The sequence below is a fragment of the Chiloscyllium plagiosum genome, unplaced genomic scaffold, assembly GCF_037043375.1.
Source record: "Chiloscyllium plagiosum isolate Xiang-an unplaced genomic scaffold, Cpla_swu_hap1 HiC_scaffold_9, whole genome shotgun sequence".
NCBI classification, from domain to species: Eukaryota; Metazoa; Chordata; class Chondrichthyes; order Orectolobiformes; family Hemiscylliidae; genus Chiloscyllium; species Chiloscyllium plagiosum.
The window spans coordinates 83831020-83857971 of record NW_028270147.1 but is presented as its reverse complement, the minus strand read 5'-3'; the positions used below and the strand labels follow the sequence as shown (position 1 = coordinate 83857971).

The following is a 26952-nucleotide window of genomic DNA, read 5'->3' as shown; positions in this document are numbered from 1 at the left end:
CGGGATGCAAGGGAAAATACTCCAGCTCTAACTTCCAAGTACTGTTATGTAATTGTTAATGTCCATGTGGGAGAGGAGGGAGGGCCTTGTTTAACCTGAGAGTCAGTATCTCTGATAGCATTGATATGTTAGCCTAGAGTTAGTCCTCAAGGCTGAGGTGTGTGGCTTGAACACACAAAACCTACTGAGCGAGAGATCAGCGTGCAAACGGCTCAGAGTCAGATAACAATGTGCACCAACGCCACCACACTGCAAACTGCTCACCAAAAATGGAAAGATGAGCAACAGAAAAATAACATAAGAATAAAAGCTTTGTTCCGAGATGATCGAAGACAAATTGATGACCATTTAATCGTGGTATCTGGTCAAGGTGGAGAAAGTGAGCACTGCAGATGCTGGAGATCAGAGTCGAAGAGTGTGGTGTTTGAAAAGCACAGCTGGTCAGGCAGCATCACAGGAGCTGGAGAATCGCTGTTTCGTGCATAAGACCTTCAACAGGAATGAGGGCCCTTCATCAGGGCTAGAAACACGACTCTCCTGCTCCTCGGGTGCTGTCCAATCAGCTGGTGTGCTTTTCCAGCACCACACTCTTTGTATCTGATCAAGGTGGCAGCAGAGTATGACAGTCCAACCTGAGCTCCTCCGCTCCTTCTGGTTATTTCCCATTGTCTTCTCTTTCTTTCCCCTTTTACCCCTCTTGGTGTTTTCTCCAGAGGTGGAGTGGGCTGGAGGCTGGAGCAGAATGGGGGGAGGTGTGGGGGGTTCAGTGGCTGGAGAATGCAGTGGGGACGGCCAGTGGGCTGGAGTGGGAAGGCCCGGTGGGCTGGGGTATGGAGTGGGGAGGGCCAGTGGGCTGGGATATGGAGTGGGGAGGGTCAATGGGGTGGATAAGGAGTGGGGAGGGCCAATGGGGTGGGGTATGGAGTGGGGACGGCCAATGGTGTGGGGTATAGAGTGGGGAGCGCAAATGGGCTGGGGTATGGGGTGGGGACGGCCAATGTGATGGGGTATGGAGTGGGGACGGCCAATATGGTGGGGTATGGAGTGGGGACGGCCATTGGGGTGGGGTATGGAGTGGGGACGGCCAATGTGGTGGGGTATGGAGTGGGGACGGCCAATGGACTGGGGTATGGAGTGGGGACAGCCAATGGCGTGGGGCATGGAGTGTGGACGGCCAATGGGGTGGGGTATGGAGTGGGGAGGGCCAATGGGCTGGGGTATGGAGTGGGGTCGGCCAATGTGGTGGGGTATGGAGTGGGGACAGCCAATAGGCTGGGATATGGAGTGGGGAGGGCCAATGGCGTGGGGTATGGAGCGGTGATACCAATTGTCTCGTCATGTAAGTTTTTTCCTTTCTTTTTCTCTTTATATCTGTATGTTTTATTGAAGATCTGTACCTAGGTCTGTTCTACTTAAGATGGCGCCATATAGGATGACATTGTAAACCTTTCACCGAGTACTTGTACTTCCACCCTCGAGTACACAGAGCAATAAAGTGTATTCTAATTCTATTTGAACACGTGCAATATTCCCCTAAATGAGATCGAAATGTAATAGCTCAGCCACTGCTTCGAGCAAGACTTTACCGTAATTGCTGGGCAGAAGTTCAATGTTCCATGTGCGAGACCTGATCCAACTAAAACGTAAGAATTGGAGAAGGATGTCATTCAATTCCTCAGGTCTTTTCTGCCATTCAATTACAACTTGACTGATCTATACTTTTGGTCCATCTATCCACTTTGGTTTTGCTGCCCTTAATCTCTTGCCTAATAATCTAACACTCTCATTATTGAACTGTTCCAATCACCTCATCTGATCTACGTTCGTTCGGTACCATTTGTACGAAGCAGTGTTTCCTGATTTGACACTGAGCAACCTCAATCGAATTTTCAGGTTGTGCTCAATTGTTTCACCCTAGCTCCTCCATCATTCCTTTTATATCATCCTCAACGACGCAATTAGATCATCTCTTAATTACGCTCACTCTACACAATGCAGACCCTGGTTTTTGCAAGTTAACCACATATTCAACCTCTTTTAGGCTGACCAGCAAGTTCTTGGATTCGCACTCCAAGTGACCATTTCTGTATATCCTTGCAGTGCCCAGTACTGAACAACAGAGCTTTCTCTTGTGGCTTGAAACGTCTGACTTGAGGTCTGGCTCTTATTCTCATTCCCAGATCCAAGTGAAGACACAAGGAAAGATCGGAGCCCACAAGGTAAACGGGACTAACTCCTTTTTCTCTCTGTGGATGGTGCTGAGCTGCTGAGAATTTCACGCTTCTTTCACTTTTACTTAACAATTTTCAAACAGTGTGGCTGCTTGCTCCAGTGGGCAACCTGATCCAGTAGTCCTTAGGAACAGGGAATGCGTAGAAGCTGCCACAGCTCAAACAATGGGCTTTGGGGATTCAGTGATGCAGTGAAGCAATTCCTCAGGCCAGAATTCTAGTGGAAGTGAGGGTTATAGCTTGGCTGGTTAGGAATTGTTATTTGAATCTCGTTTTGAACAGAGAGGATAATGTGCTACATCTCCTCATATTGATTACCTTGTTTCTAGATCGAAACAGCAATAACTTGCATTTAATTAGTGTCTTCAAAATAGCATTTTCAGACAAAATGATTTAGACTGAGGCAAAGAATTATTAACTTGGCTGTTAATATTTAGTCAGCAAGGTAGAATTTAGGGAGCCCCTTTGAGAAGGAAGTGATGACAGGGAGATTGAGAGCAGGAAATCTGTAGCTTAGGCCTAAGCAGTTGAACAGACAGGGCATGTGCATGTGAGATACCCAAGGATACGTGAGATAAATAAGAGCCTTAGAATCGGAGGAACACAGAGTTCTTGCATAATAGCAGAACTGGAGGAAGTGAACAGAGTTAGGGAGTGGTCCAGTCCATGGGGGATTTACCACAGGGATAAAAATTCTAAAAATGTACTGTTGGGCCAGGAGCCAATCAGCAGATCAGTGGGCCAAGTAGTAATAAGTGAGAAGGAATTAGCATAGCTTGAGGTAAGGTCAGCAGAGATTTAAATGAGCTCAAGCTTACAGCGCTGAGTTCTGGGTGGTACAGTGGCTCAATGGTCAGCACTGTGACCTGACAGCACCAGGGACCCAGGTTTGATTCCACTCTCAGGCAACCGACTGTGTGCAGTTTGCATATTCCCCCCAGGTTTGCGTGGATTTACCAGGTGTTCTGGTTTCTTCCCACAGTCCAAAAACATGCAGATTCGGTGGATTGCCCATGGTAAATTGCCCCAGTGTCCAGGGTTGTACAGGCTAGGCGGATTCGGCATGGTAAATGCAGGGTTACAGGGATGGGGTGGATTTGGGAAGGATGATCTTCTATGGACTGAATGGCCTGTTTCCACAGAGTAAGGATACTATGAACTTCAAATGAGTTAAAGTTTATAGAGGATGGAACATAGGAAACTGAGCTAACTACAAAAAGCTTCCAAAGGATTTGTGTCAAAAGACAGATTGTTTTTAATGTCCTGAATGATTTTCCCCAGTTTGCTAACAACATTGTCCAGGAGATTGCTGTTTAAATGCTGGAAATTCCAGAACAATCCTTTTGGTTTAACGACACTAACAGATTCCTACTACACCAATAGTATAGAGACAAAAAGTTTAACATCATAATTTGGCTGCCTCATATCAGAATGTGTGCCAAATTCTGAAGGGTTTTCCAACATGTGATCTGTGCTAAAATTGCAATGAATAATCCAACTTAGTGAAATGTTTGGGGTGAAAATAATATCTTATGATGCTGTGGTTCTGTTCGCCAAGCTGGAAGTTTTTGTTGCAAACGTTTCGTACCCTGTCTAGGTGACATCCTCAGTGCTTGGGAGCCTCCTGTGAAGCACTTCTGTGGTGTTTCCTCCGGCATTTATAATGGCCTGTCCCTGCCGCTTCCGGTTGTCAGTTTCAGCTGTCCGCTTAGTGGCCGGTATATTGGGTCCAGGTCGATGTGTTTGTTGATGGAGTTTGTGGATGAGTGCCAAGCTTCTAGGAACTCCCTGGCTGTTCTTTGTTTCACTTGCCCTATAATGGGAGTGTTGTCCCAGTCAAATTCATGTTGCTTGTCGTCTGCGTGTGTGGCTACTAGGGATACTAGGCAGAATGACGGTCATCCTGGACAAAGCAGAGTATATCCAAAAAGCACAACAACTACTTGCAGATACCAACACCTACCAAAAGAGGGAGTTTGACCCCACCCCACAGCTCACCAATAGGATAAACAACACACTGAGGAACCTACAAAAAAACGGACAGATAACCAGGTCGGACCTACAAAGAATGAAACCTGAAAGCAACAACACCCCCAGATTCTATGGACTACCTAAAGTGCACAAACCAGACATCCCACTCAGACCCATAGTATCACTACCAGGGACACCATCATACAAACTGGCTAAAGAACTACAGCAGAAACTGAAACACCTGATCAGCGGATCCAGACACTCTATACAATCAACACAGGAATTCTTGGACATCATCAGAAATATACACATAGACAAGGAAGAAACCATGGTCTCATTCGACGTAACGGCACTGTTCACGTCTATTGACAAAGCCCTAGCCAGAGAAACAATAGCCAACCTGCTGAACAGACATAACAGACAACAGGACGTTGAACCCATCAACAATGACGGCATACTTAAACTACTGGACTTGTGCCTCACAACACACTTCACATTCAACAACCAGATATACGAACAAATCAACGGAACACCATGGGCTCACCGATCTCGGGACTCATAGCAGAAGCGGTAATGCAAAGGTTAGAACAAACAGTCTTACCACAAATTCAATCCAAACTCTGGGTCAGATACGTTGATGACACCTTTGTAATCATTAAAAACACGGAAATAGAGAATACACACCAGATCATCAACGCCACACTCACAGGAATCCGATTCACTAGAGAGGAAGTAAAGGACAACCAACTCCCATTCCTAGACGTGATGGTACAGAGAACACCAAACGGAGAATTCACCACTAAGGTACACAGGAAAGCCACACACACAGACCAAGTCCTGAACTATGAAAGCAACCACCCCAATACACACAAACGAAGTTGCATCAAGACATTATTCAAAAGGGCCACAACACACTGCAGCACACTCGAACTGCAAAAAGAGGAAGAGGAACACCTGTACAAGGTATTCGCAAAAAACGGATATCGTCGCAATTTCATCAACAGATGCCTAAGGGAAAGACAACAGAACGAGGACATGCCGCAACCCAAAGGACTAGCCACACTACCATACATCAAGAACATCTCTGAAATGACAGCCAGACTACTGTGACCACTAGGACTTATAACAGCACTCAAACCAACAGCCACACTCAGACAACAACTCACCAAAACGAAGGACTCGATACCCAGCATGAGCAAAACTAATGTAGTGTACAAAATCCCATGCAAGGACTGCACAAAACACTATATAGGACAAACAGGAAGACAGCTAACAATCCGCATCCACGAACATCAACTAGCCACGAAACGACACGACCAGCTATCCCTAGTAGCCACACGCAGATGACAAGCAACATGAATTTGACTGGGACAACATGACCATTATAGGGCAAGCGAAACAAAGAACAGCCAGGGAATTCCTAGAAGCATGGCACTCATCCACAAACTCCATCAACAAACACATAGACCTGGACCCAATATACCGGCCACTACAGCGGACAGCTGAAACTGACAACCGGAAGCGGCAGGGACAGGCCACTATAAATGCCGGAGGAAACACCACAGAAGCGCTTCACAGGAGGCTCCCAAGCACTGAGGATGTCACCTAGACAGGGGACGAAACGTTTACAACAAAAACTTCCAGCTCGGCGAACAGAACCACAGCAACGAGCACCTGAGCTACAAATCTTCTCACAAACTTTGAATATCTTATGATCACTGTGGACCCTATGAGACAATATTTTTCCAATTTCCTTTACCTGTGTCAGGGAATTTCATTCTTATTCAAATGTTTGATGGAAATTATTACCATTATTTTGTTTTTAAAGGTAGTTGCCTAGTATTTGGAAACGTGGAACTTCTAGAGTAAAAATTGGTATTTGGGGTGAAGCAGAGTTCCTTTATAAAGAGGAGAAAGTGAGGACTGCAGATGCTGGAGATCAGATGTCGAAGAGTATGGTGCTGGAAAAGCACAGCAGGTCGGGGCAGCATCTGAGGAGCAGGAGAATCGGCGTTTCAGACATAAGCTGTTCGTCATTCTTGATAAAAGGCTTATGTTCGAAACGTCGACTCTCCTGCTCCTCAGATGTTGCCTGACCGGCTGAGCTTTTCCAGCGCCACTCATTTTGACTGATGGCCTCCTTTACAAAGAGCCAGTGCAGGCATTCCAACAGAAATAGCCTAACCATGTGCTGTAATTTTCCCTGAGAATTTCATCATTGTAGTAGTTTGCTCGTCACTTAATACAGGGTATTCAGCTTGGATTCCACATGACAGCAAAATGAAAATAGAAATGCCATACATATGGAGGAGATTGGACAGCAACTGGAAAAAAGGAAAACAGAATCAACTGCTCGGATTCTCGGAGGACCAGACCATTGTTTCTGCAGCAAACAAAAATTGTTTCTGCAGAAACTCAGCAGGTCTGGTGGCATTTGTGGAGAGAGAGAAACACAGTCAATGTTTTGAGTCTGGTGACTCTCCTACAGATCTGGACCTGAAATGTTAAATGCTGCTTTCTCTTCACAGATGCTGCCAGACTTTGCTCAGTCTCTCCAACAATTTCTGATTTTGATTGTTTCACATCTCCAGTATCTGCAGTTCTTCTACAGTCAGACAGTGCGGAAACAGGCCCTTCGGCCCAACCTGTCCATGCTGTCGGGGTTTCCTTAACTGAACTAGTCGCATTTGCGGTGTGTTTGGCCCATATCCCTCTAAACCTTGCCTCTCTAAGCACCTGCCCGAATGTCTTTCAAATGCTGTAATTGTACTCACCTGTACCCTCTGGCAGTTCATTCCATATATGCATCACCCTTCATGTGATAATGTTACCCCTTGGGTCCCTTTTAAATCTTTACCTCACACCTTAAACTTTTGCCCTCTAGTTTTGAACTCCCCCATCCTAGGGAAAAGACCTCAGTTATTCACCTTATCTATGTCCCTCATGATTTTAGAAGCCTCTGTCAGGTCATCCCTCAGTGTCCTAGGCTCCAGGAAAATAGTCTCAGCCTATCCGGCCTCTCCTTATAACTCAAATTGTCCAGTCTCAGTAACATGCTTGCAAATCTCTTTTGCACCCATTCCAGTTTAATAACATTCTTCCTGGAGCAGGGCACCAATCTTTGCTTTATTTCTATTGTTTCTGCAATGTAGATGTTGAGTTGTGCACGGAGATCATGCAGAGTCCCTATTGTAGTAGACTCTGAACGAACTGCCTGGGAAATTAAAGAACCTGTTGCACGATTCCCTTACGTCTGGAACTCTCCAAATGTATCTATTTTAATCAGCACCTATACCCCTTCCCACCTGGCACCCTATCTCACCCACTCATCTGGCATCCTATCCTCCAGCACACTAATCTCACACTTACCCTGACATACTTATTCTTTCACAGGAGCTGTCTGTGATGCTGGACCTTTAACTTACAGAATATGCCGACTGTGATAAAGGAGCATCCGTGACCTTACCCAGGCTGTGTACAACAAAGAATCTGTCAGAATATCGAGGCTTGTAAATCCTTGAGGGGTATAGATGAAGTGAATTTGCAAGTATCTTTTCCCTTGGGCAGGTGATTGCAAGACTAGAGGGCATATTTTTAAGGTGAGAGGAGAAAGATTTAAAAAAGACTTGGTGAATTGGCCATGCTAAATTGCCCGTATTGTTAGATAAGGGGTAAATGTAGGGGCATGGGTGGGTTGCACTTCGACGGGTCAGTGTGGACTTGTTGGGCCAAAGGGCCTGTTTCCACGCTGTAATGTAATGTAATGTAATCTAATCTAATCTAAGACGTGGGGGCAAATATTTTACACAAAGAGTGGTTCGTATATAGAATGAATGTTCAGAGGAATTGGTGGATGCAGACATAGTTACAATGTTTTAAAAGATATTTGGACAAGGACACGAAAAAGAAATGGTTGGAAGTGCAAGTCAGTGGGACTAGTTTAGTGTGGAATTGTGATCAACATGGACTCAAAGATCTGTTTCAGTGTTGTCCGACTCTCTGACTCTCTGATCCATATTCCTGAAGGAGCCCCTTTCAGAATCACCCATCAGAAATGTGGAGCACTTAGCTTGCATATAAAAGCAAGGGGAAGAGTGATAATTTGCGTGAAATTGCCACTCCTTCGACAACCCAGCTTTCCATTTTCCCATCTGAGGCACTTCATTGGAACTGAGAATAATTAGGAATGCTCTGAAGAAGGAAAGGGTTTGTGGAGAAGCACAGATGTGGTCAGTGACGGTGGGGGTAGCAGAAAAGATTAAAGATTTCATTGTGCAACGAGAAAGTGTGAGGTAACAGCACAAGAAACAAAACATATGTTCGGAGGAGGTGTGCATACTTGCTTGCCACATGGGAAAAAAGGAAAGAAGAGAGAAGTGGTTGAATAGGTCAAAGTATTAAAGTAAAATGGAACAACATGAGGACAGATGTTATGTTCAAAAGTTGTTAAACTCAAGGAGGACCCCCCCTCCCACAGACATCTGTAAAATGTTGAGTCAAAACTTATTTTGAGCATCATTGGAACACTGTAGCAGAGCAAGGAGAAAACGTTCAGAGTAGAAATGCCTATCACTTTAGTTCCTTGCCTTAGATCCACACTGACCTTTGACCGGCAATGGTTTTTGAAAGACGCTCAAGATTAGCATGTGGACCAGCATCTCATTTTCAACTGAAACTGTTACAGCCTTCAGAACCACACATTGAGTTTAACAAAAACAGAAATTGCTGGAAAAGCTCTGCAGGTCTGGCAGCATCTGAGGAGAAAAAAGCAGAGTTAACGTTTCAGGACTGGTGACCCTTCCTCAGAACAGAAACATCCGAAAGAAGGGTGACTAGACCTGAAGCATTAATTCTGTTTTCTCCGCGCAGATGCTGCCAGACCTGTTGAGTTTTTCAAGCAATTTCTTTTTTTGTTTCCAGCATCTGTAGTTCTTTAGCTTTTTTAAATTGAGTTTAACAATTTGACCTCTGCCTCTGTTTTGATTTGTGTTGCTTTGCTGTTTTTTTCGTTTGTCTCTTACATCTATTCTGTTGCGTTCTGACGGAAGATATTCAGAATCTGCCATTCACACCTCCCCTGAACAATATTTAAATGTCTCATATCCACTCCTCCTGGTCTTGCATCTTGGGGCCTTTTGTCATAGAGTCATAGGGATGAATAGCATGGATACAAACCCTTCATTCCACTTGTCTATGCTGACCAAATATCCTAAATTAATCTAGTCCCATTTGCCAGCATTTGGCCCATAACCCAGTAAATCCTTCCTATTTATACACCGTCTTTTGAATGCTGTAATTGTACCAACCTCCATCACTTCTTCAGACAGCTCATTCTATACGTACACCATCTTCTGCATGCAAAACGTTATCCCTGAGGTCCCTTTTAAATCTTTCCCCTCTCACCTTAAACCTATGTCCTGTAGTTCTGGACTTCCCTAAACTGTGGAAAAGACCTTGACTATTTACCTTATCCATGCTCCTCATGATTTTATAAACCTCCATATGATCACCCCTCAGCTTCTGATGCTCCAGGGAAAATAGCCCCAGCCTATCAGCTGCTCCCTATTGCACAAGCTCTCCAAACCTGCAAATATCCTTCTAAGTTTTTTCCGAACCCTTCCCATTTAAGCTCTTCTGTCCTCTGGTCTATTTCCTTTCCTCTTCCATTTTGTTCTTTCACACCTTTCAGGTGCTCAAAACCTATCATATACCTAACCTTTCCAAGCTCCAATAGAAGGTGATCATTCTGAAAGATTAATTCTTTTGCTTCCACCATTGCTGCTGCCTGACCTATGGAATATTTCTAGCTTTTTTTCCATTTCATTTCGACTTTCCAGCTTCCATAATGTTTTGATTTTGTACTTGGAAACTTGAGCTCAATTAAATCGATAATTAATGATCCAGATTTTAGTGAGGCCTGTGATAAGGTTCAACATGGTCGGCTGCTCTGGAAGTTACATCACAGTGAATCCAGGACGAGATGGCAAATTGGATACACAATTGGCTTGATGGTAGCAAGCAGAGGATAATAGCGGAAAGATGATTGTCGGACTGGAGGTCTGTGACTAGCAGAGTGCCTCAGGGGTCAGAGCTGGTCTCATTGCTGTTTCTTATCTTTCTCAATGATTTGGATGAGAATGTATAAGGCACGATTAGTAAGTTTGCAAATGACACTAAAATAGGTGGTATCGTGGACAGTGAGGAAGGTTATTAGAAATTGCAGCAGGACCTTGATTAGCTGGGGAAGTAGGCTGAGAAATGGCAAATGGAGTTTAAGATAGATATGTGTGAGGTCTTGAATTTTGGAACATCAAATCATGGTGAATGGTAGGACCTCAAGGAGTGTAGTGGAGCAGAAGTACCTTGGATATCAGATACATGGTTCTCTGAAAGTGGTGTCACAGGTAGACAATAGATAGAAAGCTTTTGGCACACTGGCCTTCATCATTCAGGGCATTGCGTAAAGAAGTTGGGAAGTTATGTTATGGTTGTACAAGTCTTTGGCGAGGCCGTACTTGCAGAATTTTGTTCAGTTTTGGTCACCTTGTTATTGGAAGGATGTTGTTAAACTGGAAAGAGTGCAGAAGGAATTTGCAAGGATGTTGCCAGGACTCAATGGTCTGAGTTATAGGGAGAGGTTGGACAGGCTAGGACATTTTCTTGTGAGCAGAGGAGACTGAGTGGGGTCTTATGAGGGGCATGGATAGGATAAATAGACAAAGTCTTTTCCCTGGGGTCGGGGAGTCCAGAACTGGAGGGCATAGCTTTAGGATGAGAGGGGAAAGATATAAAAGAGACCTAAGGGGCAACTTTTTCACGCAGAGGGTGGTACGTGTATGGAATGAGCTGCCAGAGGATGTGGTGGAGGCTGGTACAATTGCAACATTTAAGAGGCATTTGGATGAGTATATGAATAGGAAGGGTTTGGACGTTAATGGGCCAGGTGTTGGCAGGTGGGACTAGATTGGGTTGGGATACCTAGTCGGCATGGACTGGTTGGACAGAAGGGTCTGTTTCCATGCTGTGACTATGACTCGTAAGTGTCAAGAGTTGGAGAAAGCAACCGATGTGCTGTTAGATATGGGAATCAATGAGCACTTGTTATTTGGGGTTGTATCAATAGAGGGCAGCAGCTCTCCACATTAATGAAATAGTCCAGTACGATCCTGAACTCAAGCGGACAGGGAACATGATTTGGAGATGCCGATGTTGGACTTGGGTGTACAAAGTTAAAAATCACACAACACCAGGTTATAGTCCAACAGGTTTAATTGGAAGCACACTAGCTTTCGGAGCGATGCTCCTTCATCAGGTGATTGTCCGAAAGCTAGTGTGCTTCCAATTAAACCTGTTGGACTATAACCTGATGTTGTGTGATTTTTAACTATGGACAGGGAACAGTTCGTCTACCAGTTCAATTCAACCCAGTCAGAGAGAAAAGAAGTTCGACTCCAGTTTCTATTGAATGAAATTTATGTTTGTGCCAAAAAAATTCACATGTCTAAAGACATTGATTCACAGATTTAATCAAGAATTCCTTGAAATATCTCGACGTTCCCCTTACTTTTGGAGCCACATATGAGAGTCAGAATAAGTGTGATATTAAACAGAGTGCAAGAAAGAGATGTTTTAAATTATGTCGTTTCTTTAGTCATGTACAATGAATACATGGATATGCAACACTGCCTGGCTTGCGTCTAGGATGTCTCAGCATAGACAGCAAGGTATCGAAATGTTAGCTCTCTCTATGGGCTTCAATGCATCTTCATTCTGTTCGGCAAATACTATTGAGAGACAACTTTTTTCTTACTTAACTATATTCCACTGCAGGAATATTGAGAAAGGCGCATTGAAGCTCATGCAGACATCCTAATATGGAGACTAATTGGGAATGTGGACTTCTCGATGTGTTTTGGTAACTGCAATCATTCATTTCTCAGTGGAATATAAAAGTCCACATTTCTGTCGTGTTTTGTTGATTCACCAGCTCTTTACACCTGTGAGGTTCGGTTGAATGTAATTTTTTAATGTATCATCCATCAGGAATTTGCAGCAAAACACTCTCATTTATGTGTGCTGACATAATTAATCACTCCCATAGCATTCTTTGAGGATACTTTAAAATAAACAACTGCAAGTAAGGCGAATGATAATGTGCAGTTGAGCGTAGAGTAATCAGCAGGCTGAAAGATGGTTGAATGATATGGACAGGATAGAGTACTGGGGTTGAATGCAATATAATCTTAAGAAACAGGAGCAGACCGTTCACCCTTTGAATATACAGCTCTACTCGATAAGATCTTGGCTGATCTGATTGTTGTCTTAACTCCCCTTCGCTACCTAATATCAGATTAGATTCCCTACAGTGTGGAAACAGACCCTTCGGCCCTACAAATCCACACCGATTCTCTCCGAAGAGTAACCCACCCAGACCAGTTCTCTCTGACTAATACAGCTAACACTATGGGGGGCAATTTAGCATAGCCAATTCACCTGACCAGCACATCTTTGTGACTGTGGGTTGAAACCGGAGAAAACCCACACAGACACTGGGAGAATGTGCAAACTCCACAGTCACCCAAGGCTGGAATCGAACGTGGGACCCTGGGGTGCTGTGAGGCAGCAGTGCTAACCACCGAGCCACGGTGCCACCTATATTCTAACTGCTCTAAATATGAGACTGTTAAACAATTTCACAAACAGAACAAATTTCTATTGATAAATGAGCTCCTACAAGTGACACCTCACCACTGGTAACCTGCATTCAGCAATTTTAAAATTAAAATGATTGTTTCCCCATAAGGTTTATATTCTGTATTGAGAATAATGACTGCATCGATGCTGTAAGTGTACAGGCTTGTTTTATTTTAATGTTCTTTCATGGTACGTGCCAGTCATTGACAAAACCAGTATTACTTGCCCTTACCGAACGCCCCTTTAAAAGCTAGTGCTGAGTTTGGGTATAGCGAGTACTGGCATTGCTTAAAGTACTAAAAACTAAATAATCATCCCACACGTTCAACTGCAAATTCATGCCTTTACTATTTGGGAGATAAGCAATAGAGATATTGTTAATGGTAAACTTACTTAAATCAATACAAGAAATAAGGAAGTAGATCCAAGAATAAAAGCATATTGCACACACTATGCAGTGGTACTGAGATCAAGCAATCTTTGTTGAATGTTATACAGCCACAAATCCAAATAATTACTTTTCAAACAACCAGACAGTAATCATTATCTGTTTAAAATGAGCTTGTCCGACAGATGACTCCAGAAGGAACTGTGGATGCTGTTAGATTAGATTCTCTACAGTGTGGAAACAGGTCCTTCAGCCCAACAAGTCCACACCGACCCTCCGAAGAGTAACCCACCCAGACCCATTTCCCTCTGGCTATTGCACCTAACACTATGGGCAATTTAGCATGGCCAATTCACCTGATCTGCAGGAGGAAACCAGAGCACCTGGAGAAAACCCACACAGTTACCCAAGGCTGGAATTGAACCTGGGACGTTGGTGCTGTGAGGCAGCAGTGCTAACCACTGAGCCACTGTGCCACAGGAACTAAAACAGAAATTGCTGGAAACGCTCAGCAGATCTGTGAAGAGAAATCAGAGTTAACGTTTTGGGTCCAGTGACCCTTCCTCAGAACAGACCCTACAATTCCCAACTGGTTTCATGCCTTCCCTTGTCTACAGCTTGAATATTTTAAGGCATTTGCTAAAGCATTTCCTTACTGAAGAATTCTCACTGGCATAACCTCAATATTTTGTATAATGAGAAGATGCCCTGAATAAATACCCATCTATTTGTTTCTCTCATCTATTTTTACTCATTTTACTTGAGAGGGCCATGGACCCCTCTACTGCAATCTGTCAAAGGGAGTAAACCATCTTAATGTGAAGTGTTTTAATTTGAATTGTGCAATAAATAGAATTGTGTTCTCTTAGGTATTCTTCTATAGAGTGGGGATGTCACTGGCAAGATAGTCCATTTGTTGCCCAAACCCTTATTGCCCTTGAACTGTTAACAGTGAAGTACATAGTTGTGGGTCTGTCCTCAAATGAAGGCCAGACTAAGTAACGACGGCATTGTTCCTTCCCTAAAGAATATTACTAAACCAGTCTCTTTTTACAATAATTGACAATAGTTTCATGGTCACTATGAACTAATGTAGAGTGCTGGGGACAGCATTGTGGCTCAGTGGTTAGCACTGCTGCCTCACAGGGCTAGGGACCTGGGTTCAATTCCAGTCTTGGGTAACTGCTTGCGTGTCTTCCTGAGTCTTCCCTTGTGCATGGGTTTCTTCCACTGTCCAAACCTATGCAGGTTAGGTGGATTAGCTATGCTAAATTGCCCAGGGATGGACAGGCTAGGTGGATTGAATGCTTTTTGATTGGACTGAATGGCCTGTTTCAACACTGTGGGGGTTCTATGATTGTCTGGGTGGGATTTGAACCCATGTAAAATTTTTATAGGTACTTTGTTTTAATTATCAGACATAATTCCTTTAAAGATCTTAACAAGGCAATCTACAGGAGCAGGCTAAGTTGCTGTGAGCAATCTGTTACACTAAGCTTGAAGAGAATTGAGGTGAAAGTGAGGACTGCAGATGTTGGAGAGTCAGAGTCGATAAAGTGTGGCACTGGAAAAGCACAGCAGGTCAGGCAGCATCCAAGGAGCTGGAGAGTCAATGTTTTATCTGGAATGTGGAGGGGGGAGGCATCAGAGGGATAAATATTGAAGGGGGGGGGGGGTTGGGGGTGAGCTGGGGGGATGGGAAGGCAATAGGATTGAGACAGGCAGCTGACAATATCAGGGTATTTGTTGTCTTGATTTGCTCAACTATAAGAGGCATTCACATATGACTTATCACAGTTACGTTTTCTACAGTGTAACCTGGTATCCTGAAAGGTAGACATTGAGGCGCTCACTCCATTTGGTAATGCATTCTGAGCGGAGGATCTTAATAAGCTGGATGCCGAAGCAGTAAACCAAGGTGTGCCAATCTCACCCAGGAGGTGGGCACTGAGCCTTCTTCTTGCTTCAGTGCCCAGGATGTCAGAAGCAAAGTAAGCACCACTGTGCAAAATGTCCAACTGCCATCAGGATTATTGGAAGCTGGAGAAGCTTGTGTACAAACAGCAGGGATTACTTGACTTAATGGCGAACTGTTGGCTTTGCAGGTCTTTATAGAAGAAACCTTTGACCGAATCTATCACGAGTAAAGGTTTCTTGTCATCATTTAGTGACAACTGACTATATCCATGTGTGTTGTAACTCAAGAGTTAACAGTAAATTTGTGCATCGTATCCATGACTTTTTTTTTTACCTTTATTTATGAAGATGCTTAATTTTACTCAGTTTCTTTCTCGTCCAGTTTAGGTGGTGGTGGTGGTGGTGGTGGGGAGGGGAGTTTGGTTGCCAACTCGTGTTATCATGTGGCTTTGAAGCAAACAAAAAAACCTCAGCAGTCTCTCAAGTTGACTCAATGACCTACCTTGCTTAGAATGAAAGTTTTTGGGTCAAAAAATAACAAGAAAACTGGTGAGAGAGAGAGAAAAAAAAGCTGAAATCAAAGCCCACAGCCTGCCTCCACACACTACATCAGGCAGCACCAGGGAATTTTAGAATCGTCACAGAACTTCCCCTGGGTCGGACAATAAAACTCAAAGTCGCGTTTCCAACACACAAAAGTTGCTATCTGCAGACTGGCCGCTCCCTTTTGTTTTATTAATCTCCACTTTTCCCTTCCCCCTCCCCCACTCCCCTCCCCCATCCCCACCCCTCCCCATACCCCCCTCCTCCCAAACTTGGTCATCGAGCCTGCCAGATGGACGAGCTAATAGACATGAGGGGGACTGCAGCCCGAGGGGTCGCTATCCAACCTCAGAGAAGGAGCTTTCCCTTTGCGATTTTCAACGGTTTGCTCACTGTGATCTGCCTGGCGACAGCGGCGCTTCTGTTGTGCAAGCTGCCGCAGCCCGCACCAATCGACGTGGTAAGTACAGCGGCTTCTTCGCTTCGGACTGTTCAGTGTACATTTAAAAGCATTGCTCCCAGCTCTCTGCACCGTTTACTTTCTCTCTGCCTCCACTCGCTTCCCTCCCCAAACAAGAAACAATTTCACTTGTAAAATTGTGCAATGTCATTTGAAAACGCTCACTCATGATTGACATCATGAACGCAGCGTTCATAAGAGTGGAAACGGGTGCAGCGAACGAGGTCACGGAGGGATTGTTTAAATAAATAGAAATGTATCAAATAACCGAGTTACGCGGAGATGCGAGGGTCAGTCCCGTTGCAAACCGGAGATGAGATGTATGGAAGTTGGATTTTACTGAGGGACGGACGCCGAGGGGCTTTGCTGAATGTGTTTTGTGGTTTCGGGCGACCTTGTCCAAGTGCACTTTGAGCTGATGGTGAATTGTTAAGCAAGAATCTGGTGAATGGCAGGCCGCGAGAGTGACCAGATTGTGGTCGCTCGACGTTTTGTTGGGGGAATTGTTCATCACCGCAGATAGAGAGGGATTGAACACTCGCTACTGAAGGGAATGAATAACTTTTCAGTGAAAGAGGAGGAATTGGTCGGTGTATCAGTAAGAGAGAGAGGAATTTATCACTGTGCAGTCAGGGAGAGGAATTGATCACTGTGCAGTCAGTGAGAGAGGAATTGATCACTGTGCAGTCGGGGAGAGGGAATTGATCACTGTGCAGTCAGGGAGAGGGAATTGATCACTGTGCAGTCAGGGAGAGGGAATTGATCACTGCGGTGAACTGAAAATGTGTTGCTGGAAAAGCGCAGCAGGTCAGGCAGCATCCAAGGAACAGGAGAATCGACGTTTCGGGCATAAGCCCTTCATCAGGAAGAAGGGTTTATGCCCGAAACGTCGATTCTCCTGTTCCCTGGATGCTGCCTGACCTGCTGTGCTTTTCCAGCAACACATTTTCAGCTCTGATCTCCAGCATCTGCAGTCCTCACTTTCTCTCAATTGATCACTGCGGTCAGGGAGAGGGAATTGATTACTGTCCAGTGAGAGAGAGGGGAATTGATCACTGTGCAGTCAGGGAGAGGGAATTGATCACTGTGCAGTCAGGGAGAGGGAATGATCACTGTGCAGTCAGGGAGAGGGGAATGATCACTGTTCAGTAAGAGAGTAGTTGATCGCTGTTCAGTGAGAGAGGGGAATTGATCACTGTGCAGTCAGGGAGAGGGGAATGATCACTGTGCAGCCAGGGAGAGGGGAATTGATCACTGTGCAGTCAGGGAGAGGGAATGATCACTGTGCAGTCAGGGAGAGGGGAATTGATCACTGTGCAGTCAGGGAGAGGGGAATTGATTACTGTTCAGTGAGAGAGAGAGGAATTGATCACTGTGCAGTCAGGGAGAGGGGAATTGATTACTGTTCAGTGAGAGAGAGGGGAATTGATCACTGTGCAGTCAGGGAGAAGGGAATTGATCACTGTGCAGTGAGATAATAGTTGATCGCTGTTCAGTAAGGAATAGGAGGAATTGATCACTGTTCAGTGAGGGAGAGGAATTGATCACTGTGCAGTCAGGGAGAGGGGAATTGATCACTGTTCAGTGAGAGAGAGAGGAATTGATCACTGTTCAGTGAGAGAGAGAGGAATTGATCACTGTTCAGTGAGAGAGAGGGGAATTGATCACAGTTCAGTGAGAGAGAGAGGAATTGATCACTGTTAGTGAGCGAGAGAGGAATTGATCACTGTTAGTGAGAGAGTAGTTGACCGCTGTCCAGTGAGGAATAGGAGGAATTGATCAGTGCCCAGTGAGGAATGGGGGAATTGATCAGTGCCCAGTGAGGGGGGAATGGGAGACTGATCGCTGTCCACACATTGTCGGACATGCACAATGGCCGGCCCCTGTGAACGAGGCGGGGTGGGGCCGCTGCATTGAGCTGGCGCCCTGTCACCGCGCGGCCAGTGGCGAGCGGCGGCTCCTCCCTCATGCAGCTTTGTCTCAGCGGCTGCAGTGTTCCAGCGGAGGGAGGGAGGGAGGGAGGGGGCAAGCCAGTCACCGCTCTGGCACCAGATCTGTGAGGGATGCCCACGCACCCCACCCAGCCACCTCCCGGGCTACCTTTCTGCTTCCTTCCGAGAAAGGGGGGGGGGGGGAGTCTCCGAATGAGCCCCCATGTAGATCCCCGGCGTCATGTCAACGCAGCCGCTTCGCTCTGGTTCACCGCAGCATCTGAACTCGCTCACACACCGGCGCAGCGTGTTGTCAGCGTAAGTTAGGCTTGGGAATATAGGATGTTTGAGGGATAAGCTTGTGTTTTTTTTGAGGGGGGAGATGGGGGTGAAGGGGAATCTTGGAGGGTGGTGGGGTGGAGGGAGGAGATTATGTTTTGATCTCTTTTTTTAAAAAAAATAAATTGCATGTGCTGCTCCTTCTCTTCCCCGGGACAGTTAAAGGGGTGACAGAGCTAGCCAGCTGCTTTCAGAGATGTCCTGGGAAAGGAGATTTGGGGTTCCAAGGCGGAACAAAACAAAAGGGGGACTGCTCAGTGCAAAAACACACACACACGCACCTAGCCGAGGCTTCCGGGGTGTTTCAGAAGCAAGTGAGGCCGGCGGGTAGATGACCAGGGCCCACGGGACGGTGGCTTTCCCCTATCTCGAGTCTTGAGGTCGCTGGTGCACCCAGCACCATCAGGGCGAACGCGCCCCGTTTCTCGCCCACCCAAGCTGCCGAGGGGGCAGCGCTTCAAGATTGAAGGAGGGAACGACTTGCATTTGCCTAGCGCCGTTCAGCCTCTCCGCACGCCGCCGCCGAAAGGGACCTGCATTTACGCCGCGCCTCCTTCCAGGAACGCCAGAGGGAATTTGTGTTATTTTTTTGAAAAGACGGATGAAAGGGGGAGCTTTCGAAATGCGCCCACTGCCGCTACGTGGGACCTTGCACTAGGTAGTCGCCGCACAGCAAGATCCCACAAATTACCGCTGAGGTAATGCCTGGGTTTCCTCTTCGTGGATGTTGACGTAGCCACCGCCATTAGCCACCGTACGTGGGAGAACTCTCTCCTGCTTTTGCTGAAACTAGGACTGTGCGATCATGCCTACTCCAAATGTTGCCACTTCTAACAAGAGAGCAGTCCTTCTATACTGCCCTGGACTGTCCGCATGGATTTGTTCAGGTTTCTGGGGTGGGACTCACAGGCCGAATCAACTGAGCAGGCGAGAGCCACTGACTCAATCTGAAAGCTTTAGGGTTAGGAGACTTATCTCTGAATGTTGCACTGAAACAATGTCAGTGTGTGTGCATTTTGTGTTGAATGCATGATACTTATCTATGCTCCATCTCCTTGCTCCCCTCCCCACCTCACTCACTTACCCCCTGACATTCCCCTCACCACCTCAATCACTGCCCCCTCCCCACCTCACTGACTACCAGCTGACACTCCCCTCCCCACCTCACTCACTGACCACCTGACACTCCCCTCCCCCCCCCGCTCACTCACTGACCCCCTCCCCACCTCACTCACTGCTCCCTGACACTCCCTTCCCCAGCTCACTCACTGACCCCCTCCCCACCTTACTCACTGCCTCCCTGACACTCTCCTCCCTACCTCACTACTGCCCCCTCCCCACCTCACTCACTGCCTCCCTGACACTCCCCTCCCCACCTCATTCACTGCCTCCCTGACACTCCCCTCCCTACCTCACTACTGCCCCCTCCCCCTCACTCACTGCCTCCCTGACACTCCCCTCCCCACCTCACTCACTGACCCCATTCCCACCTCACTCACTGCCCCCCTCCCCACCTCACTCACTTCCCCCCTCCCCACCTCACTCACTGACCCCCCTGACACTCTCCTCTCCACCTCACTCACTGACCCCCTCCCCACCTCACTCACTGCCCCCCTCCCCACCTCACTCACTGACCCCCCCTGACACTCCCCTCCCCACCTCACTCACTGACCCCATTCCCACCTCACTCACTGCCCCCCTCCCCACCTCACTTACTACTGCCCCCCTGACACTCCCCTCCCCACCTCACTCACTGACCCCCTCCCCACCTTACTCACTGACCCCCTGACACTCCCCTCCCCACCTCACTCACTGCCCCCCTCCCCACCTCACTCACTACTGCCCCCCTGACACTCCCCTCCCCACCTCACTCACTGACCCCCTCCCCACCTCACTCACTGACCCCCCTGACACTCCCCTCCCCACCTCACTCACTGACCCCATTCCCACCTTACTCACTGACCCCCCTGACACTCCCCTCCCCACCTCACTCACTGACCCCATTCCCACCTCACTCACTGACCCCCCTGACACTCCCCTCCCCACCTCACTCACTGACCCCATTCCCACCTCACTCACTGACCCCCCTGACACTCCCATCCCCACCTCACTCATTGTCCCTTGACATTCCCCTCCCCACCTCAATCTGCCCCACCCACCAGTCCATTCAGTTTGTTCCCTTATCATTGCTGGTTTGTGTGCCATTTCACTTGGTGTCCTTATCACTACCTCTCCTTCTCAGTGTACACCATTGAACTTTAATAAACAAAACCTCTTCTTTAACTGGATTTGTGCAAACTTCAGTTTTGGTCCAATTCTAGTGTCTTTTGATGAAGATCTGTGACCCTCGGTGTGCTGGCAATGATGGCACGGGCACAGTGATTCCCTCTGCAGTTAGTGCACCCCCAAAAATAATACTGGCAGCTAAAGCAGCCTCATCAGTTTTTTGCTCCTGCTAAGTGGAGTGTAAAGATCATGGAATTCCAGGCTTTGCTTCAGGTCATGTCTGGGCCCCCCCCCAACCCTCCCACCCCTGCCAGCTCTATGACCATTCATCTGATCTATTCCAACCCCAGCTGTCTCCACCACTACTAGAGAACACTGCTGAGCTTTGCACATCCCTGTCTTCTTTCATGCTAATGTTGTTCTTGCATTGCTTAGACCTTAAACAATCAGAAATTCCTTCCCTAAACCTCTCTGTCTCTCAATACCCTTTTTCTCTCTTTAACACTTCAGAGAACCTCTTGTAATTTTTTGGGCACCTATCGTAATAGCGCCACGTATGTCTCAGTGTGAAACATTATCTTATTGTGCTGCTGTGAAGTGCTGAGGAATGTTTTACTACGGTAAAGCGACTACTTAAATGTGGTTTCCTTCCAAAGCAATGCAACATGTGGTAATCTCGGCTGGGTTCCAGGTTTGACTCAGTCTAGACTGATAGTAGTTGGACTACAGGCGAAGCTAAAATTGGCTTCAGCGTCCAGGATTCCTGGTGGTGATCGGCATTCATTTATTCCTGCTGTAAAGCATATGCACAGTCAAAATTGGATTAGTGACAATGATGATTAACTTGCTAACACTTATCCTGAAAGATCAAGAATATCCCTGTGTCTGCAAGTCCATATTCCTGCAAGAGTCAATAGCTTTGGAAGGAAGGCTTGGGTCTGTGAAATACTTTCTGCTTTACATTGTATTCTTTTGTTGAATTAGTATAAGGCCGGCATGACTTAAAAGAGAACATTTCCTATATAGGCATGTCCCCAATTATTTCACAACCAAGACGTCACTTTGACGTGTGGTGTTGGTCGGGGTGCGGGGCGAATGCAGCTGCTCTCAGCGACGTTCACACACCACATTGTGGGAAACCATCCTGACAGTGTTTCATGGAGATTTGAATGTTCTGAAGACTGGGAGAATTCCTCTTCTGTTCCTCGATTGAATCTTTCTTGTCTGCGTGGGTAGGTCTCTGTTGAGCATCTAATCTGAGTGACTGTCTTTTTGACAGTCCGGCTCTCCTCGGATTATGTGTTCCATTTTGAGTAATGGATCTTAAATTCACGACCTTTGGATTCAGGGATATGACAACTAGTGTACCAAAGACTGGCAATTGAGATGTGACCGGACTCTGTTAACAAAGTCTCTCTGATCTTTCAGCATCCATAATTTATATGTAACACATACCAAGATGTAACTGGTACTAATTCACATTTTTTGTTTCCTAGAAATCTACCTTGTTTGTTATCCACGCCAAAGTAGATGGCAGTAAGTATTCAAAAATATTCAATCTAAGACACAAATCTCAAAAACATTTTCAATGCAGGGTTTTTTGTTTAATACAAAAGAGAATGTATAACATCCAATGTGAAACATTTTGTTCTGCTTCACAGTGTAATTTTAATGTCAGTCTGGATGCATGAGGCAAAGTCTCCATAGAGTTAGTAGAAGGTATTTCATATGAAGATTAAAGCAACATTTCTTTTATTGAATGATTCTCAATGCAAACCTCCTCAGAATGTCCCACAGAAAATGAAGCTGTGAATGCACAGAAAATGTATTCAAAATATGTATGAGGAAAATATGATTATTCTAAAGGTTTTCCATAACTTGGCTTATGCTATGTTCAGCTCACCTGGAAATGGGGATAGAACTGGTTTTCACTGAAGTTTCCTAAATTGGAGAATCTTCTCACCTTCTTGTCCTTCTTTTCCTCTTATAGCCTCAGAGGGCAAGGTCAAGTTGAACTCCAAGAGCTCCTGGGTAAGGAACAACACCATTGTGGTTCCATGTGATGGCATTTACTTGGTTTATGCACACATAAGCAGCCAAAATAACCATGCACCAAGGTTTAAAATCATGAAGAAGGGAACTCCTGACAGTGTTGAAACGTGGCACCTCGTGGATGCTAAGGAGAGCAGCCCCATGGCAATGTCTGAGCTGCGCATTAACGAGAGCATTTACATGACACTCGAGCTGTCCAGTGAAACTTTCGATCAGGCGGAAAGCTATCTGGGGATCGCTTTGCTTGAAGTCTTGCAAAACGTAAAGAGCTGCCGACAGCTACTTTCAAGGAAGTCGTAAAGAAGAACAAGATTGGAACATGTGCTCTTTAACTGCATCGTATGGGAAATGTCATGTTCTACCATGAGGCGAATGGGAACGATGCGGATGAAGTGTACATTGACTCAGAAGGCTATTTTGAAATGGACAAAAAGTTGAATTTAGATCACATTGGCTGGTGTGGTAAGAAGTGAATTGAGGGGGAAAGGACTGGCTAATTCTGGATAAGGAATGCTGGCTGCTCAATTGCATTGTTGATGAAGATAGAGACCTAATAGGGATTAATTGGCACAATGTTTAAAGGAAACAAATCGATATCTGATGTGAAATAGAGTTCTAGAAATATTTAATAAACACAGTCATTTTTTTCTAAGGGTGTGTGGGGTGGAAACTCATGACCACCCTAAAATATGAGGTCAACAATGGATGTTGCAGAAAGTCTCCCAAATGGAGCAATTGGACATGGACTCTGAATAGAGCTTGATGGGCTGTATGGCCTTTTTCCTTTGGTTTTTCCTCAGTGTCCTGAGTAATACTTATCCCACAGCCAATGTAATTTTTTAAAACAAAGGTTTGCCTGTTCAATATCTCATTGCTGTTTGTGGAATCTTGTGGTGCATTTCTTACATTATTGCAATGACTACTCTTCAGAAAGTAATAAATGGGTTACAAGGCACTGTGAGGCATTTAACTGTGGGACACTGTGGCACACTATGTAAAGGGAATCCCTTTTTTTTGCTTGTTCTCCATTGTCATTCTCAGACACACAATTGGGATGGCAAGAAGGCAGGAGGTTCTGAGAGCTTGTTCTCTTTCATTTCAGAATGTAAAGCTTATTTCACCCATCCTGCTCTCAGACCAAGTCTATATATTCGTAATATGGGAGGAGGGGTGAAATGTTCGATTCAGGGTTAATTATGAGATTTTCTTTTTAAAAAGTGTACAATTTTTACTACTTGTTATTGTATAATGAAATACATGATGCCGAGTATTTTGTCTTCACTGAGGGATTGGCACCATATCAAGAAAGTGACCAAATTGGTTATGTTCATTCTCTAATCTGTTCTTTGCACATCTCTAGTTTTAATACTGCACTATTGAATGTCTTGCCTAGTCTTTAAGAGTAAAATAAATGCTGTCGGTCCCTTTTAATTGACCAAAATGAATGATTGAGGCTGATTACACACAATTCTCAAGTCCACGTGTGTTGAGGGAGGAAAATTATAATCTTTATAAATACCCAGTCTATGATTATATCTTACACTTGCAATATTCAAGGGACAGACAACAGACAAATATGTCCATTGGAATATAGATTATTTGATTGATATTTGTATTTATTTATTGCATGTAAAGTAGTTATTTAACGGGAAAAGTAATGTGGCTTTTGAACAAGAAAATTTAATGTTTTGATATTGTAACTAACTTTATTTTTTACATGAAACTGTTTTGTACTGTTTTAACATGTTCAAATAATAAAAAGACAAGATCCATATATTCTTGAGATATACTCATTTGACAAATGTAAGTGAAAATAACATGAATGATAAATTGAGACATGTTTTGGGCAAAAGCAACATAGAAGCCAGCATGAAGATAATCTGTGTGGATGATCACCATGGAGCAAGTCTCAAGTTGGTGTTGATCTGTAAGAAGAAAGGGAGTTGACTGATTTGAGTAAATTCAGACTATCATGTTTCCGTAATAGGTAACATTTTAAAACCAACAATTCTATAACAGGACAATGAACATGGTTACATATCCGTCTGTGTGAAAAGTCTTTGCCACTTCCAGCACTCCTAGGAACTCCTAGTCCTCCTTTGATTTGTTCCTATTTGAATTAGGCAGCGATTATAACACGAGATGAAACCTAACATCTCCTATATGGGTCAGTGTTAAATTCTGATTGATAACGTTCGTGAAAATCATCATGAGATATTTTGCCAAGCAAGAGGCATTTCATAAATGCAAATTATTGTTGTCAAATGACTGAATGTTGCACATCTTTTACACTCCAACCAAATTATATCATTAGTCAATCACAGGAAATGTGACTGCACATAGCTGACGCGTGATAACAGAATGCCAGCTGATTACACAAGAGCGAAATACTGTGGATGCTGGAAGTCAGAAGTAAGAACAGGAAACAGTGGAAACACTCGGGGGGGTTGACAGCAAATCTCAAGTGACTGGCAGAGTTAATATCTCAGTTCAACGACCGAGTACTGATGAAAGATTATCACCCGAGATATTAACACTTGGTTCCCTCTCCACAGAGGGTGCCAGAGCTGATGAGCATTGACAATATTTTCCGTTTGTATTTCAAATCACAAAGTTCCGCCTAAACGTGGTTGCTTCCATTTACTGCCACTTGTGATGATGGTATGTTAGAATCCTGCAATACTGTGGGTGTTTGTTTTTTTTCAGCTTTTAATTCTAAAAAAAAGGACTGCTACAGAGACAGAGTAACTGCAGGTGTAAATTCATTGGCTAGGAGGCAACGATTAGCTGTGCAACCAATGGAGTGAAACACCTAAAGGTGTCAAACTTTAAACAGAGAACGCGTGACTTGAGATATGAGGAGGTTGACGAGCACTCACTGTTCCTGTGGCTGAGAGTCACCTCTTGCAGAAATTCCTTCCAGGAATAACAGAAAAGAGGTTACAAGAGAGCTATAAAGCTAGTCTGCTTTTTTAAATTAGGCTCATTGGCTAGTTGGACCTCTTTACTGTGGGAGGCACAAATTGAGAACAGCCAGCAAGCATCCCTGCACTGCATTTGACTAAAGAAAGGTTTTAGCATACTCCCAATAGAGTCATAGAAATGTACAGCATAGAAACAGACCCTTCAGTCCAACTCGTCCATGCTGACTAGATATCATAAACTAATCCAGTCCCATTTGCCAACACTTGGCCCATATTCTTCTAAACCCTTCCTATTCATATATCCATCCTAATGCCTTTTAAATGCTGCAATTGTACCAGCCTCCAACACTTCCTCTGGCAGCTTATTCTATGCATGCACCACCCTCTGTGTGAAAAGGTTGCCACTTAGGTCCCTTTTATATCTTTCCCCTTATACCCTAAACCTATGCCTCTAGATTTGGACTCACCCACTAACCCTAGAGAAAAGACCTTGTCTATTTATCCTATCCATGCCCTTCATGAATGGCTCTGATGCTCCAGGGAAAACAGCCCCAGCCTATTAAGCCTCTCCCTCTAGCTCAAACCCTCCAAACCTGGCAACATTCCTGTAAATCTTTTCTGAACACTTTCATATAACCTTCCGATAGGAAAGAGACCAGAATTGAAAGCAATAATCCAAAAGTAGCCTAACCAATGTCCTGTACAGCCACAACATGACCTCCTAACTCCCATACCCAATGCTCTGACCAATGAAGGAAAGCAAACCAAATGCCTTCTTCACTATTCTATCTACTTTCAAGGAACTATGAGCCTGCACTCCAAGGTCTCTTTGTTCAACAACACTCCCCAGGATCTTACTTTTAAGTGTTAAAATTTGCCTTTCCAAAATGCAGCACCTCACATTTATCTAAATTAAATTCCATCTGCCACTCCTCACCCTATTAGCCTATCTGATCAAGATCCCATTGTACGCTGAGGTAATCTTCTTCACTGTCCACTACACCTCCAATGTTGGTGTCATCTGCAAGCTTACTAACTATATCTCCTATGTTCACATCCACATCGTTTATATAAATGACAAAAAGCAGTGGACCCAGCACCGATCATTGTGGCACACCGCTGGTCACAGGCCTCCGATCTGAAAAGCAACCCTCTACCACCACCCTCTGTCTTCTACCTTTGAGCCAGTTCTGTATCCAAATGGCTAGTTCTCCTTGTATTGCATGAGATCTAACCTTGCTAACCAGTCTCCCATATGGAACCCTGTTGAATGCCT

At 45.1% G+C, this 26952-nt stretch overlaps 1 protein-coding gene and 1 long non-coding RNA gene across 3 annotated transcripts in view; one reads left to right on the top strand and one right to left on the bottom strand.

The window, feature by feature from the left end:
- Window positions 1-16012: 16012 nt before the first annotated feature.
- LOC122554604 (uncharacterized) lies at window positions 16013-24526 on the top strand. Of its 2 annotated transcripts, none has more exons than XM_043699906.2 (3): window positions 16013-16204; window positions 22197-22236; window positions 22691-24526. In XM_043699906.2, the coding sequence occupies exons 1-3, from the start codon at window positions 16037-16039 to the stop codon at window positions 23050-23052; spliced, it is 570 nt and encodes a 189-aa protein (XP_043555841.1). In that variant the 5' UTR covers window positions 16013-16036; the 3' UTR covers window positions 23053-24526. The 2 variants fall into 2 exon arrangements, with proteins under 2 accessions (XP_043555841.1, XP_043555840.2); XM_043699905.2 differs by lacking the exon at window positions 16013-16204 and adding an exon at window positions 18247-18453.
- Window positions 24527-24564: 38 nt separating this feature from the next.
- LOC122554605 (uncharacterized) overlaps window positions 24565-26952 on the bottom strand; it is a 391415-nt gene continuing 389027 nt past the window's right edge. Inside the window, exon 3 of the long non-coding RNA XR_015758199.1 lies at window positions 24565-24677. This is a non-coding gene — a long non-coding RNA (uncharacterized LOC122554605). The remainder of the gene's footprint in view (window positions 24678-26952) is intronic.